Source organism: Marmota flaviventris, chromosome 1, assembly GCF_047511675.1.
Source record: "Marmota flaviventris isolate mMarFla1 chromosome 1, mMarFla1.hap1, whole genome shotgun sequence".
Classification (NCBI taxonomy): domain Eukaryota; kingdom Metazoa; phylum Chordata; class Mammalia; order Rodentia; family Sciuridae; genus Marmota; species Marmota flaviventris.
In genome coordinates, this window is record NC_092498.1 from 5,474,283 (window position 1) to 5,486,601 (window position 12,319).

General features: G+C 39.8%; 1 protein-coding gene across 12 annotated transcripts in view; it reads left to right on the forward strand.

Annotated features, from left to right (window-relative positions):
* Kmt2c (lysine methyltransferase 2C) overlaps positions 1-12,319 on the forward strand; it is a 266,426-nt gene that overhangs the window by 222,272 nt on the left and 31,835 nt on the right. For all 12 annotated transcript variants that reach the window (XM_071610717.1, XM_071610726.1, XM_071610727.1 and 9 more), the window contains 7 exons: positions 1,725-1,798; positions 3,082-3,264; positions 3,602-5,506; positions 5,938-6,230; positions 7,177-8,996; positions 10,039-10,150; positions 12,204-12,282. In XM_071610717.1, coding sequence (XP_071466818.1) covers positions 1,725-1,798; positions 3,082-3,264; positions 3,602-5,506; positions 5,938-6,230; positions 7,177-8,996; positions 10,039-10,150; positions 12,204-12,282 — 4,466 coding nt within the window. The remainder of the gene's footprint in view (positions 1-1,724; positions 1,799-3,081; positions 3,265-3,601; positions 5,507-5,937; positions 6,231-7,176; positions 8,997-10,038; positions 10,151-12,203; positions 12,283-12,319) is intronic.

Consider the following 12,319-nt stretch of genomic DNA (forward strand, 5'->3'; position numbering starts at 1 on the left):
AGCTAAACTCAATCAGTCACTTTTAAGTTGTTGATATTGAAACTTACTCAGTGTCTTCTTCCTTTTGTTTCTCTCCATTCCTTTCTGACCTGTGGGTATCCTGGATCTGTTTGGAAAATCAGAGGAAACAATAGTGCTGTTTTTGAAATTTTGACTAAATGGAGGATGAAATTTTTAGATTAATGAATTGTCAGTTATCGAATACTTGCAAGCAACACTTTTGTATTATTTTGAGTTTATGTTGCCAGATAAACCAGGATTTAAAATTTATTAAAATTCTGTCTTATGATCATTTCCCAGGCATCTTTCAACACTTTGGCTCTTTTAAGTCACTGGGTGCATCTGGATGCATTTTTCTCACAGGGACCCCTGGGCATGTTAGTTGATCTCCCTTTAGTACTGTATTCAATGTACAGAAATAAATCAAATATACTACCCTATCTAACAGTTTAAATCAGTGGTTGAATGCAGTATCTCCATTCTTCAGCTACATTTTATAACCACACTTACATTTGTTGTTCATAGATGAGCAGCTGTTTCTATTAAAACAGTTTGGTCAGCATAAATTGCTCTTAAGGCAGAGCTATAGATTTGTGTTTCTTTTTAGTGATTTTCTTAAAAAAGTTTACTTTGTGATTGAAAAACCTCATGAAATACAAGATAAGGCTGTTGGTCTGTCAGTTGACTTTTGGTTTCATTGGCTTTTTGGAAACTTTTTTGGCCGGGGCAGGGGTGGGGCAGTGCTCACATGGAACCGAGGGCCGTGTGCTTGCTAGGTTCATACTCTGCCAGTGAATTACACAGCTGTATCTAGCCCCTTAATGTGGAGTCCGACTTTTTTGTTTTTATCATTAACTGTTGATCTCACCAATACTTGATTTTATATACCATCAAGGCACTAAATTTTATATAAATTATTTAAAATAATTACTTTTCTATGTTGCTGATGAGGTGGTTATTTATTATGATCATGATCATTTCCTTTAGTTCAAAATGATAGATTTCTGTTTAGTGTAGATTATTTAGAAAACTTTTACTTTGATTTTGAGATAGATAGATAGATAGATATAGATATATAGATATAATACACATACACATATGTTTTTATTTCAGGGAATTTATTATACTTGGTTTAAATTTGACTAGTTGGCCCCTTGAATTAAAAAATTTGCCAACTTTATAAGGCAGATTGCTAATAAGGCAACCCTTCTTTCAGAGAATATTTGTTTGACTTACTATGTGTCAGGAACTTGCTATTTTTTTAAGAACTTACTATAGTAGTACAGTGATCCCTTATTCCAGACACTGGGACCAGAAGTGTTTCAGATTTTGAAATATTTGCATATGCATAATGAAATTTTCTTGGGAATATCTTTGAGATTGGACCTAAGTCTAAACATAAAATTCATTAATTTTCATCTACACCATATACACATAACCTAAAGGACTTTATACAATATTTAAGTACACCAGTGTTTTGACTATGACTTTTATCACATGAGATCAGGTACAGATCCATTTGTGGTATCATATTAGTCCACAAATAGTTTTGGATTTTGTACCACTTCAGATTTCTGATTTTCAGATAGGGATGTTCAACCTGTACTACGTCTGGAAGATGTGGTCTGAATAAGATTAACTGTCAGCAGTTCATCAATTTCTTTTTGTTACAATACTTTGTAAGCATGCCTCTGAAAAATGTATATTCTGTTCTTTTGTTGCAGACTGGACTACTCGAGTGAAGCAAATTGCTAAGTTGTGGAGAAAAGCAAGCTCTCAGGAGAGAGCTCCATATGTGGTATTTAAAAGAACTAAGTGTTGTGTTCTTTCCGGGCGGGGGGTTGGGCAATACTGGAATTGAACTTCAGGGCCTCACACAAGCTGGGCAAGTGCTCTGCCACAGAGTTGAATCCCCAGTTCATGAGTTAAGTCTTTAAAACACAGCATTTAATCTTTATTTTTGATGTCTTTGCTTAATGAAAAGATTTTCCACTGAAGAAAATGCTTGTTAATACTTGCACAATTAATAGGGAACTTTATTTTGTAGTGATGTCCCAATTCATTATCTCTCTCTTAAGACAGAGTGTGACATTTTTATAAAGTCATGGACAGACCAGGATGAGGAATTTTAGGAGCATGTTTACTTCGTTTCACTTGTTCTCTTTAGCAAAGAGTACTCAATTTGGAGATTGGATTAGTGTGCCTCTGTTTCTTCCACAATAAGTTATTTTGTTGTTTATTAGGTTTACTAGGGAATCTTTATGCATCTTGAAAGAAACACATTTAGACATCTTTAAGGAGCTTGTGAAACAATGTCTTAGTCAGGAATTGATGAATTTTTAAAAGAGCCAAGTAAGATTGTTAGCCGGAATCAAATCTTTGGCTTTCATTTTAAATAAAACTAAATATTATTGTTTGGGAAAATATATACAATTATTTTCCATTCAATCACCAATGAACATATTTTCAGTTATTTGATTATTTTGCATAGAGTATTTAAAGAACTTATACACATATGTAGCATTCACACATATATCCATGTGTTTATTTAATAATGTTCATACACCTGTAAGTGCGTGTATATGTTTTTCTTATTGGATTAGATTAGATTGTTTTACCTTGGATTTAGTAAGGCAATGACAAGATATTTTTAATGTTTCTCTGTAATTTTATGTAATGGTAAGTTTCAAATATACAGATTTTCTATTGTGTGGACCAATTTTCCTTTCCTCTAAATTGATGGACATGTTAATTCTTTCATTTTCTAAGGATATTTAAGAGCATTAGAAAGAAAAATACTAGATTACACCTGGGATCTCTTAGGTTTTTTCAGATAAATAGATAGAAACATCTTAAACTGATAACGAGGACATGTGCTATAAATAGAGAAGGTGGGCTAATGTCCAAAACCTTTCTTAGGAGAGGCTGTAAGTTCTATAGGATAATATTCAACTATTTTTGAGTACTTAACCCAACTTTTTCTTGCTTTTGTATGGTAAAGTTCAGCATAGTTTTATTTTTATTCCTGAGTAACCACATTGACATATACTGGAAAATAACAGTTTTCTCTTTTTGTTAAAGCAAAAAGCCAGAGATAACAGAGCTGCTTTACGTATTAATAAAGTCCAGATGTCTAATGATTCCATGAAAAGGCAGCAGCAGCAAGATTGCATCGATCCCAGCTCTCGCATCGATTCAGATCTTTTTAAAGATCCATTAAAGCAAAGAGAATCAGAACATGAACAGGAATGGAAATTTAGACAGGTATGAGGTTTGGAGATGATTTTCTTTTTTAAATTGCATTTTTGTTCTTTGAGAAGTGAGGTATTCACTTCTTAATAGAACATTTTTACCTTTTTTGGTAAAATATATTTAAATTGATTTGAGAAGTTTATTGAAATGCTATAAATAATAGACTGCCCTAGGCAAAATTGGGAATCCTCTGATGAATAATCATCTCTTCTCTAGGACTATACAGTCTAATATGGAAGCAATCTGGTAGCTATTGACCTGAAACAAATTAATTTTCTATTGCCTTTTCTACCTGTGATAGTTATTTTCTTCTTAACATGTGATTGCTTTTTCTATCTTGTTTTAATAGCAAATGCGTCAGAAAAGTAAGCAGCAAGCTAAGATCGAAGCCACACAAAAATTGGAACAAGTTAAAAATGAGCAACAGCAGCAGCAACAGCAGCAGCAGCAGCAGCAGCAGCAGCAGCAGCTTAGTTCCCAACACCTTCTGGTGCCATCTGGGTCTGATACTCCAAGCAGTGGGGTCCAAAGTCCCTTGACACCTCAGCCTGGCAATGGAAACATGTCTCCTGCACAGGCATTCCATAAAGACCTGTTCTCAAAACAGCTGCCTGGTATCCCTGCTACCACACCTTCAGATGATGTGTTTGTCAAGCCGCAAGCTCCACCCCCTCCTCCAGCCCCATCTCGGGTACCCATTCAGGAGAGTCTTTCTCAGTCTCAGACTTCTCAGCCACCTTCTCCACAAATGTTTTCTCCTGGGTCTTCTAGCTCCCGACCACCATCTCCATTGGATCCTTATGCAAAAATGGTTGGTACCCCTAGACCCCCTCCTGGGGGCCATAGCTTTCCCAGAAGAAATTCTGTCACACCGGTGGAAAACTCTGTGCCTTTATCATCCGTACCAAGGCCCATTCAGATGAGTGAGACCACAGCCAGTAGGCCACCCCCAGCCAGAGATCTGTGTTCTTCCTCTACAACAATTAGTGACCCCTATGCAAAACCTCCAGACACCCCTAGGCCTTTAATGACAGATCAGTTTCCCAAACCTTTGGGCCCATCCCGGTCTCCTGTAGTTTCAGAACAAACTGCCAGAGGTCCTCCAGCAGGTGGAACCAGTGATCACTTTACTAAACCCTCTCCTAGGGCGGATACGTTTCAAAGACCACGGGTACCTGACCCATATGCACGACCTTTGCTGACACCGACACCACTTGATAGTGGTCCTGGACCTTTTAAGACTCCACTGCACCCTCCTCCATCCTCTCAGGATCCTTATGGGTCAATGTCCCAGGCATCAAGGCGACTGTCTGTCGACCCTTATGAAAGGCCTGCCTTGACACCAAGACCTATAGATAATTTTTCTCATAGTCAGTCAAATGATCCATATAGCCAGCCTCCCCTAACTCCACATCCAGCAGTGAATGAATCTTTTCCCCATTCTTCAAGGGCTTTTTCTCAGCCTGGAACCATATCAAGGTCAGCATCTCAGGACCTGTATTCCCAGTCCCCAGGAACTCCACGACCTGTAGATTCTTATTCCCAACCCTCAGGAAGTGCTCGGTCCAATGCAGACCCTTATTCTCAACCTCCTGGAACTCCTCGGCCTACCACCATTGACCCATATACTCAGCAGCCACCAACCCCCAGGCCATCTGCACAGACAGAAGTGTTTGTTACACCTGCAGCTAATCAAAGGCACGCTGATCCATATGCTCATCCTCCTGGAACACCAAGACCTGGAATTTCTGTTCCCTACTCTCAGCCACCAGCAACACCAAGACCAAGGACTTCAGAGGGTTATACTAGGTCCTCAGGTACACGACCAGCCCTCATATCAAATCAGGATCCTTTCCTGCAAGCAGCACAACACAGAGCACCAGCCTTACCTGGCCCTTTGGTAAGGCCACCTGATACATGTTCCCAAACACCTAGGCCACCTGGACCTGGCCTTGCAGACTCATTCAGCCGTGTTTCCCCATCTGCTGTTCGCGATCCCTATGATCAACCTCCAGTGACTCCAAGGCCTCAGTCTGACTCTTTTGGAACTGGTCAAGTTACTCGTGATGTTGCTGACCAGCCGGGGCCTGGGTCAGAGGGAAGCTTCAGCACATCTGTAGACTCTCCCATGAGTTCCCAGGGCCAGCAGTTCTCTGGTGTCTCCCAGGTTGCTGGACCTGCACCAACTTCGGGGGGAACTGACACACAGAACACTGTAAATATGTCTCAAGCAGATGCAGAGAAGCTGAGACAGGTAATCATGGCACACGTTTTCAATGTCTTAAATGTATCTTTTGTGGAAGCCATTCATTTAATCAAATGGTAATTTCTACACAAGTGTTAATTTTATTTAATGTTATTGTTTTTGTAAAATACAAAGAAGAAAACTAAAATTTGTAAAATTAACACCAGTTGAATTAGAGTTAATCGTATCTAATTTCAGTCTTTATGAATTTGTTAAAGAATCTTTTGATACGAAAGCTGAAAGTTTCATGATAGCTGAATGGCAAAAGGAACCAAATGACTAATTTGTTTTTTATAGTGTATCAAGGAATATGTGCTTTTATCAAACTTTGAAACATTTAGACATTTTAAATATTACCATAGCCCCATAATGAAAACATTATGATGTTAAAAACCAGTAGTTACTGGAAATCCCAGTGATTTTTGTTTCTTTGCATTTAGCGGCAGAAACTACGTGAAATCATCCTGCAGCAGCAGCAGCAAAAGAAGATTGCTAGTCGACAGGAGAAGGGGCCTCAGGATGCACCTGGAGTGCCTGCCCCGGTGCCCCTTCCTCACTGGCAACCAGAGAGTATCAACCAGGCTTTCACTCGGCCTCCACCCCCCTATCCTGGGAACATTCGATCACCTGTTGTCCCTCCTGTCGGACCTAGATATGCTGTTTTCCCCAAAGATCAGCGTGCGCCCTATCCTCCTGATGTTCCTGGTATGGGGATGAGGCCACATGGATTTAGGTAGTGCTTTTAATTTCCTGCCTGATTTAAATTGCTGTTAGAAGTAACTAGACAAATGGAGTTGGTATTAACCAATAAGCTGTTAACACTTTCTACTTCTTTCTCCCCTCTCACATTAAATCAATGTTATTTTCCACAAACGAGAGGTCAGGGACTTTCTCCCTTCTCTAAAACCTCTAAATGGCTTAAGCACAGTCCCTTCATGACTAAGTATTATCTCTAGGACTTACAGCCATATTGATGTAGCTCATCATAGCAGTCAGTATCCCCCAGAATGTAGCTGCTACATGCAGGCAGAACCTTTTTTGATGTGACAAGTGAGGAGACTTGTGCACTCAGCACATTTTTATTCTTTTCATTTCATTTAAGGTGCAAAATATTGGTGGAACAGAGTTCTAAAGAAAGGATGTTTCTCTTTAGGAACTTTTCATGACAAGGTTGGGTTGTAAAGGTAGCAGAAATGAATCATGACCATGTTTCCTTTTTTAAAGTGGCTACTAGGTCTATCTAGACTAACGCCCTAGTTATAATGAGGAAAGGGTTATTTAAGATGTAATTTTTGGGAGAAATGCGATTTAATCTTGTACTATGTCTCTGTTGCATGCTTACCCTTACTTCCCCATTTTTGTCTACCTTTTGTCCTTTTTCCTACAGGAAAAAACTACACTCTCCACAAACATTTTCATTCTTATTTCTTAATGGTGGATCTCCAAATGCTTGGTGGCTGGCTGTTCCTGGGTTTACATAATCTAATAGAGAGAGGCATTTATTGTAGGGAGTTTAGCAAACCTTACTGCATATGGGTACTTACAAGTACTTTTTAAGTTGGCAGTGACATTTTGCTAAATCATTGCATGTAGCAATGGTATTCCAAAACTTTCTTTTCTCAACCTAATTCTGAATTCAAGAAAATACTGAAATATTTACCCCCTTCCCTTTTTTTTAGATTTGGATTTCCAGGAGGGAGTCATGGTACGGTATCCAGTCAGGACCGATTCCTAGTGCCTCCTTCACAAATAGCAGGAGCTGGAGTTCCTCCGCATCTGAGAAGATCAATGTCTGTAGAAATGCCTGGACCTTTAAATAACTCGCAGATGAATAATCCAGTTGGACTTCCTCAGCATTTTCCACCACAGAACCTGCCAGTTCAGCAGCATAATATACTGGGCCAGGCATTTATTGAATTGAGGCATAGGGCCCCAGATGGAAGACCACGACTGCCCTTCCCTGCTTCTGGCAATGTTATAGAGCCACCTTCTCACCCCAGACATGGAAACTTTATTCCTCGTCCAGACTTCCCAGGCCCAAGACACACAGACTCCATGAGACGACCTCCCCAGGGTCTACCTCATCAGCTCCCTGTGCATCCAGATTTGGAGCCAGTGCCTCCACCTCAGCAGGAACAGGGCCACCCTGCCCATCCATCTTCTGTGGCCATGAGACCTCTGGGTCATTCCTTGGGTGGAGGGTTTTCTGAGGCTCCCTTGACAGCAACTGTGACAGCTGAAAGAGCATCTGGTAATGTACAGATGGCCAGTCGGTCTTCTGATGGTTTGGAGGAAAAACTTGATTCTGATGACCCTTCTGTGAAAGAACTGGATGTTAAAGACCTTGAGGGGGTTGAAGTCAAAGATTTGGATGATGAAGATCTTGAAAATTTAAATTTAGATCCAGAGGATGGCAAAGGAGATGAATTGGATACTTTAGATAATTTGGAAACTAATGATCCCAACCTGGATGATCTCTTAAGGTCAGGAGAGTTTGATATCATTGCATACACAGATCCAGAACTTGACCTAGGAGATAAGAAGAGTATGTTTAATGAGGAACTAGACCTTAATGTTCCAATTGATGATAAATTAGATAATCAGTGTGTATCTGAACCAAAAAAAAAGGAGCAAGAAGACAAAGCTGTGGTTCTTTCTGATAACCATTTGCCACAGAAAAAATCCACTGTTACCAATGAGATAAAAACAGAAGTCCTATCTCCAAATTCTAAAGAGGAAACCAAATGTGAAATTGAGCAAAGCGATGAGGCTAAAGATGCTCTGGTTACTCCCAGCCCCCAAGCTTCTGCTCACACAGACCTGAATGATGGGGAAAAGAATCCTTTGCCATCTTCTGATTCAGACCTACTTGAGAAAAGAAGTAATCAAGAAACTGCTGGCTCCAGTGCAAGTGTTATCCAAGGATCTGCTTCACTGCCAGCTCAAGATGTGGTGAACTCTTGTGACATTACTGGATCAACTCCAGTTCTCTCAAGTTTGCTTGCTAATGAAAAATCTGATAATTTGGACATGAGGTCTTTGGGGTCTCCCCCACCAACGCTGCCAGCCTCACCCTCCAGTCGTGTGTCGAGCCTGCCTCCTACTTTAGTGGCACCACCTGGCCCTGTTCTGGATAATGCTGTGAATTCTAATGTGACTGTGGTCTCCAGGATGAACCATGCTTTTCCTCAGGGGGTACAGGTAAATCCAGGATTTATTCCAGGTCAGTCATCAGTTAACCACAATTTGGGGACAGGAAAACCTGCAAATCAGACTGTGCCTCTCACAAGTCAGTCTGGTCCCAGTGGCATATCAGGACCCCAGCAGCTTATGATTCCTCAAACATTAGCCCAGCAGAATAGAGAGAGGCCCCTCCTCCTTGAAGAGCAGCCCCTGCTTCTACAAGATCTTCTGGATCAGGAGCGGCAAGAACAGCAGCAGCAAAGACAGATGCAAGCCATGATTCGGCAGCGCTCAGAACCATTCTTTCCTAATATTGGTAGGCATTCCCTTGTGTCTTAAAATAGATTCCTGTGGGCATTAGGATGACCTGCAATATGCTTGGAACATTTCATTATTGAAATTACATTCTGAATAGAGCACTGAGAATTTCTCTGTTCCTCCTGGACTTTAAGCAGAAAACAATTACAAGCTTTAGATTCCTTCCAGGTAAATCAAGAGATTGAAAACTTGGAGTTGTGATCCTTGTTCTACCTGTCACCCTATTGCTGCTGTGTATTTTCAATCATGGAAAAATGAATTTAAGGAAATTATTATAGAAATAAAGCTCTCTGCTATCCTTTTTCACATAGTAAATTCTTGGTAGTTTTTTCCCATAGCCCTATATTTAACTTATCTCTATTGGTTTACTAATATTAACAACAAAAATAGAGCCATGAAGCCCAAGACATCAGTGCTCCAGAGTGTAATCAGTCCACAGAAGGCACTTGCCTGAGGATTGCTTCTCCTAAGTGAAGAACATGTGCTACCCTGTATGTGCTACCAATTTTGTCATGGAGCTCCTTTTTTCCATTTATATACAAAAAGATATTTCTTGGTAGCCTCCCAATACTTTTGAGGGCTGACCTCAAGGAATTTATACATTTTTCTTTTAAAGAGAGAAGACTGATTTATTTCTTAGTATTTAAATATCTGCGGGTTCTTATTCCTGAAGCTACAGTGGTAAACCATCCTGACCAGCATTGCAGAAGTTTGGGTGGGAGGGACTTGTATTGCTGTACATTTTTGCTATGCTCTCTCTTAGACTCAATAGACTTCTTTATTTAGTTTCTGCAGGACTGAGTGTTAAAGTGTGCTTCAATTATGGATTACTGAAGTGTAATCAAATTCAGAATAAGGTTGTTAACGATCTCATAATTCCCTCATCTAGTATAAAAACCTGTACTGATTATTAAATAATAATAAGGTGTTATGGAAATCTGTAAATTGAACAATGTTTGTTGTACTTACATGTCATTTAATGTACCTTGAGCCAAGTACTATGAAGTAAGTAACTTTTAAAATGTATTTTTTTTCTTTAGATTTTGATGCAATTACAGATCCTATAATGAAAGCCAAAATGGTGGCCCTCAAAGGCATAAACAAAGTGATGGCACAGAGCACTCTAGGCATGCCACCAATGGTGATGAGCAGGTAGGTTCAGGTGTGCGTCCCATGGGTGTCTGAACTGCATGAGGTTGGTGCTAGTCCTGGAAAGAACATGCGAGACTCGCTCGCTTTCCAGAAATGAATAGTGGTTGTGATACTGTGGGATACAGTGAGAAAGAGCTGTACACGTGTAAAGAATCTCCATTAATTTTAGATAGGGTAAACACAAAGTGCGGGGCGGGGAGGGGTGTTTTGTTTCATTGGCAGTGCTTACTAAAAACTTTTCAGTTAACATAAAAGCGTTGATTAAGGCAATTGTGAATTCAGCTCTAAAATATCACCAAACTGATTTTGAACCAGAAGAGAAAGTCAAGAACTGATGAAGATTTCACAAGTTTTCATGCACAGCAGTAAAAAGGGAATTATGCATTAAAGGTGGCTCTAAGTGTTGTTAGCGTAATTGTGAAAGTAGAATAAGTACGACTGCAAGGCCATATTTCTTATATTTTAATCATGAACCACTGTCAGAATTATGTGGCTTTTTGTTGTAGTTTTTTGAAAATGCAGGTTCTTTGTTCAGCTGCAGACCTACTGAGTGAGAACATCTAGGGATGGTGCTGCATATTTCCATTTCCAGTGAACACTGTGAATTGTTGTTTGAGAACCTGTCAGTACAGCAAGCAGAGAGGCTCAGTTCAGCCTAATAATCTTGTTGAAAACATTTTTATTAAAGGGGATATAATTATGGAATCGAATATAAAATTGCATAGATTTAAGAAAAAGATGATACTTCAGAGAAATTTGAATCCTTAAGAATATAGTTTTTGGGGCTGGGGATATAGTTCACTTGGTAGAGTGCTTGCCTCACATATACAAGGCCCTAGGTTTAATCCCCAGCACCCCCCCCCCCCAAAAAAAAATATAAATACACACACACCTGTGGATATTCTGGACATGATTAACATTCTTGGGATCAAAGTAAAGGTAGTGGTACCTAGTGACTTTCAATGCTGAGCAGTGTTAATTAGCACTGTTCCTCCATCACAAGGGTTCTTAACCTTTTTGTCTTGAGACTGCTTGGCATTCTAGTGAAACCTTTGGATTTCTTCTCAGAACATTTTAAATGCAAGCCTCAGAGTCAGAAGTCTTCCAGCATCTGATGCCCATTCAGTATCATCTTTCTACCAGTTAAGCATGTGCTTGTGTGCTCAGTGTTTAGTTACTATTCTCCTGAGTGCTTCACAGAAATGGACATGATGGACCCTTTGAGAGTAGTATGGTAGTTGCATAAGGATGCAGATACCTAAGTCTGGATTGAGTATCATTTTAGACAAAGCTGTAGTCACAGAAGGGGTGGTGAGTGATTCACAGCCCTGAGTCAGAAATCAAAAATGCACATTCTAAACTTCAGTACTACCTAAATGCCCGCAGTGTTTGGAGTGTGTTTTGAAATGTGTTTGTGCTATGTGTGTATCTTGATATGTTAAAGCACTCAATGACTCTGGAGGAAATGTTTTCATATAGGCCACATGTTTCTGTGGAAGGCTTATCAGTCTAATTTGAGTAAGGGACATTTCACTGTATTGGTCAGTTACCAATTGGTAAATGGCTTTTTCAGTAGATACAGAACTATATCTACTGAAAATATATGAACTTTTGAGTAAAATTTTTTGTTTTAGGATATAAATAGATAAGCTGCTAATTAATTTTTAATAAAAATTAGAAAAGGAAAAATGTCCTTAGTTTATGTGATAAAGCTAAATCTTTGCTCTATTTTTATGCATAAAGGCTTGAATTCAATTCATATTAGAGTCATGTAACAGAATCCAGCCTCTGGAATTAGTTTAGCTGGCTTTTCTCCACAGCCTCCCTGAAACTATCCCCAGATGCTGTTAGAGTAACAATCACCCAGGTTCACAGATGGTGAAGTGGAGAAGGTTCTGCTGGATACACAGAAAATGGAGCTTATGAGGCCTCTCGACAGGGACACATTGCCACAATTCTTCCTTCCCTGGAGAAGAACATTCTTGGGCACCTAAAACAGGTTTTAGTTTGAGAAGCTTACCGTTTGACACATAGTGGGTTTTTTTTCTTACAGGTTCCCCTTCATGGGCCCACCAGTGGCTGGAGCACAGGGCAGTGAAGGACAGAACCTGGTTCCTCAGGCTGTTGCTCAGGTAACCCTGCTCATGTGTCACTCTGGAGGGCACACTG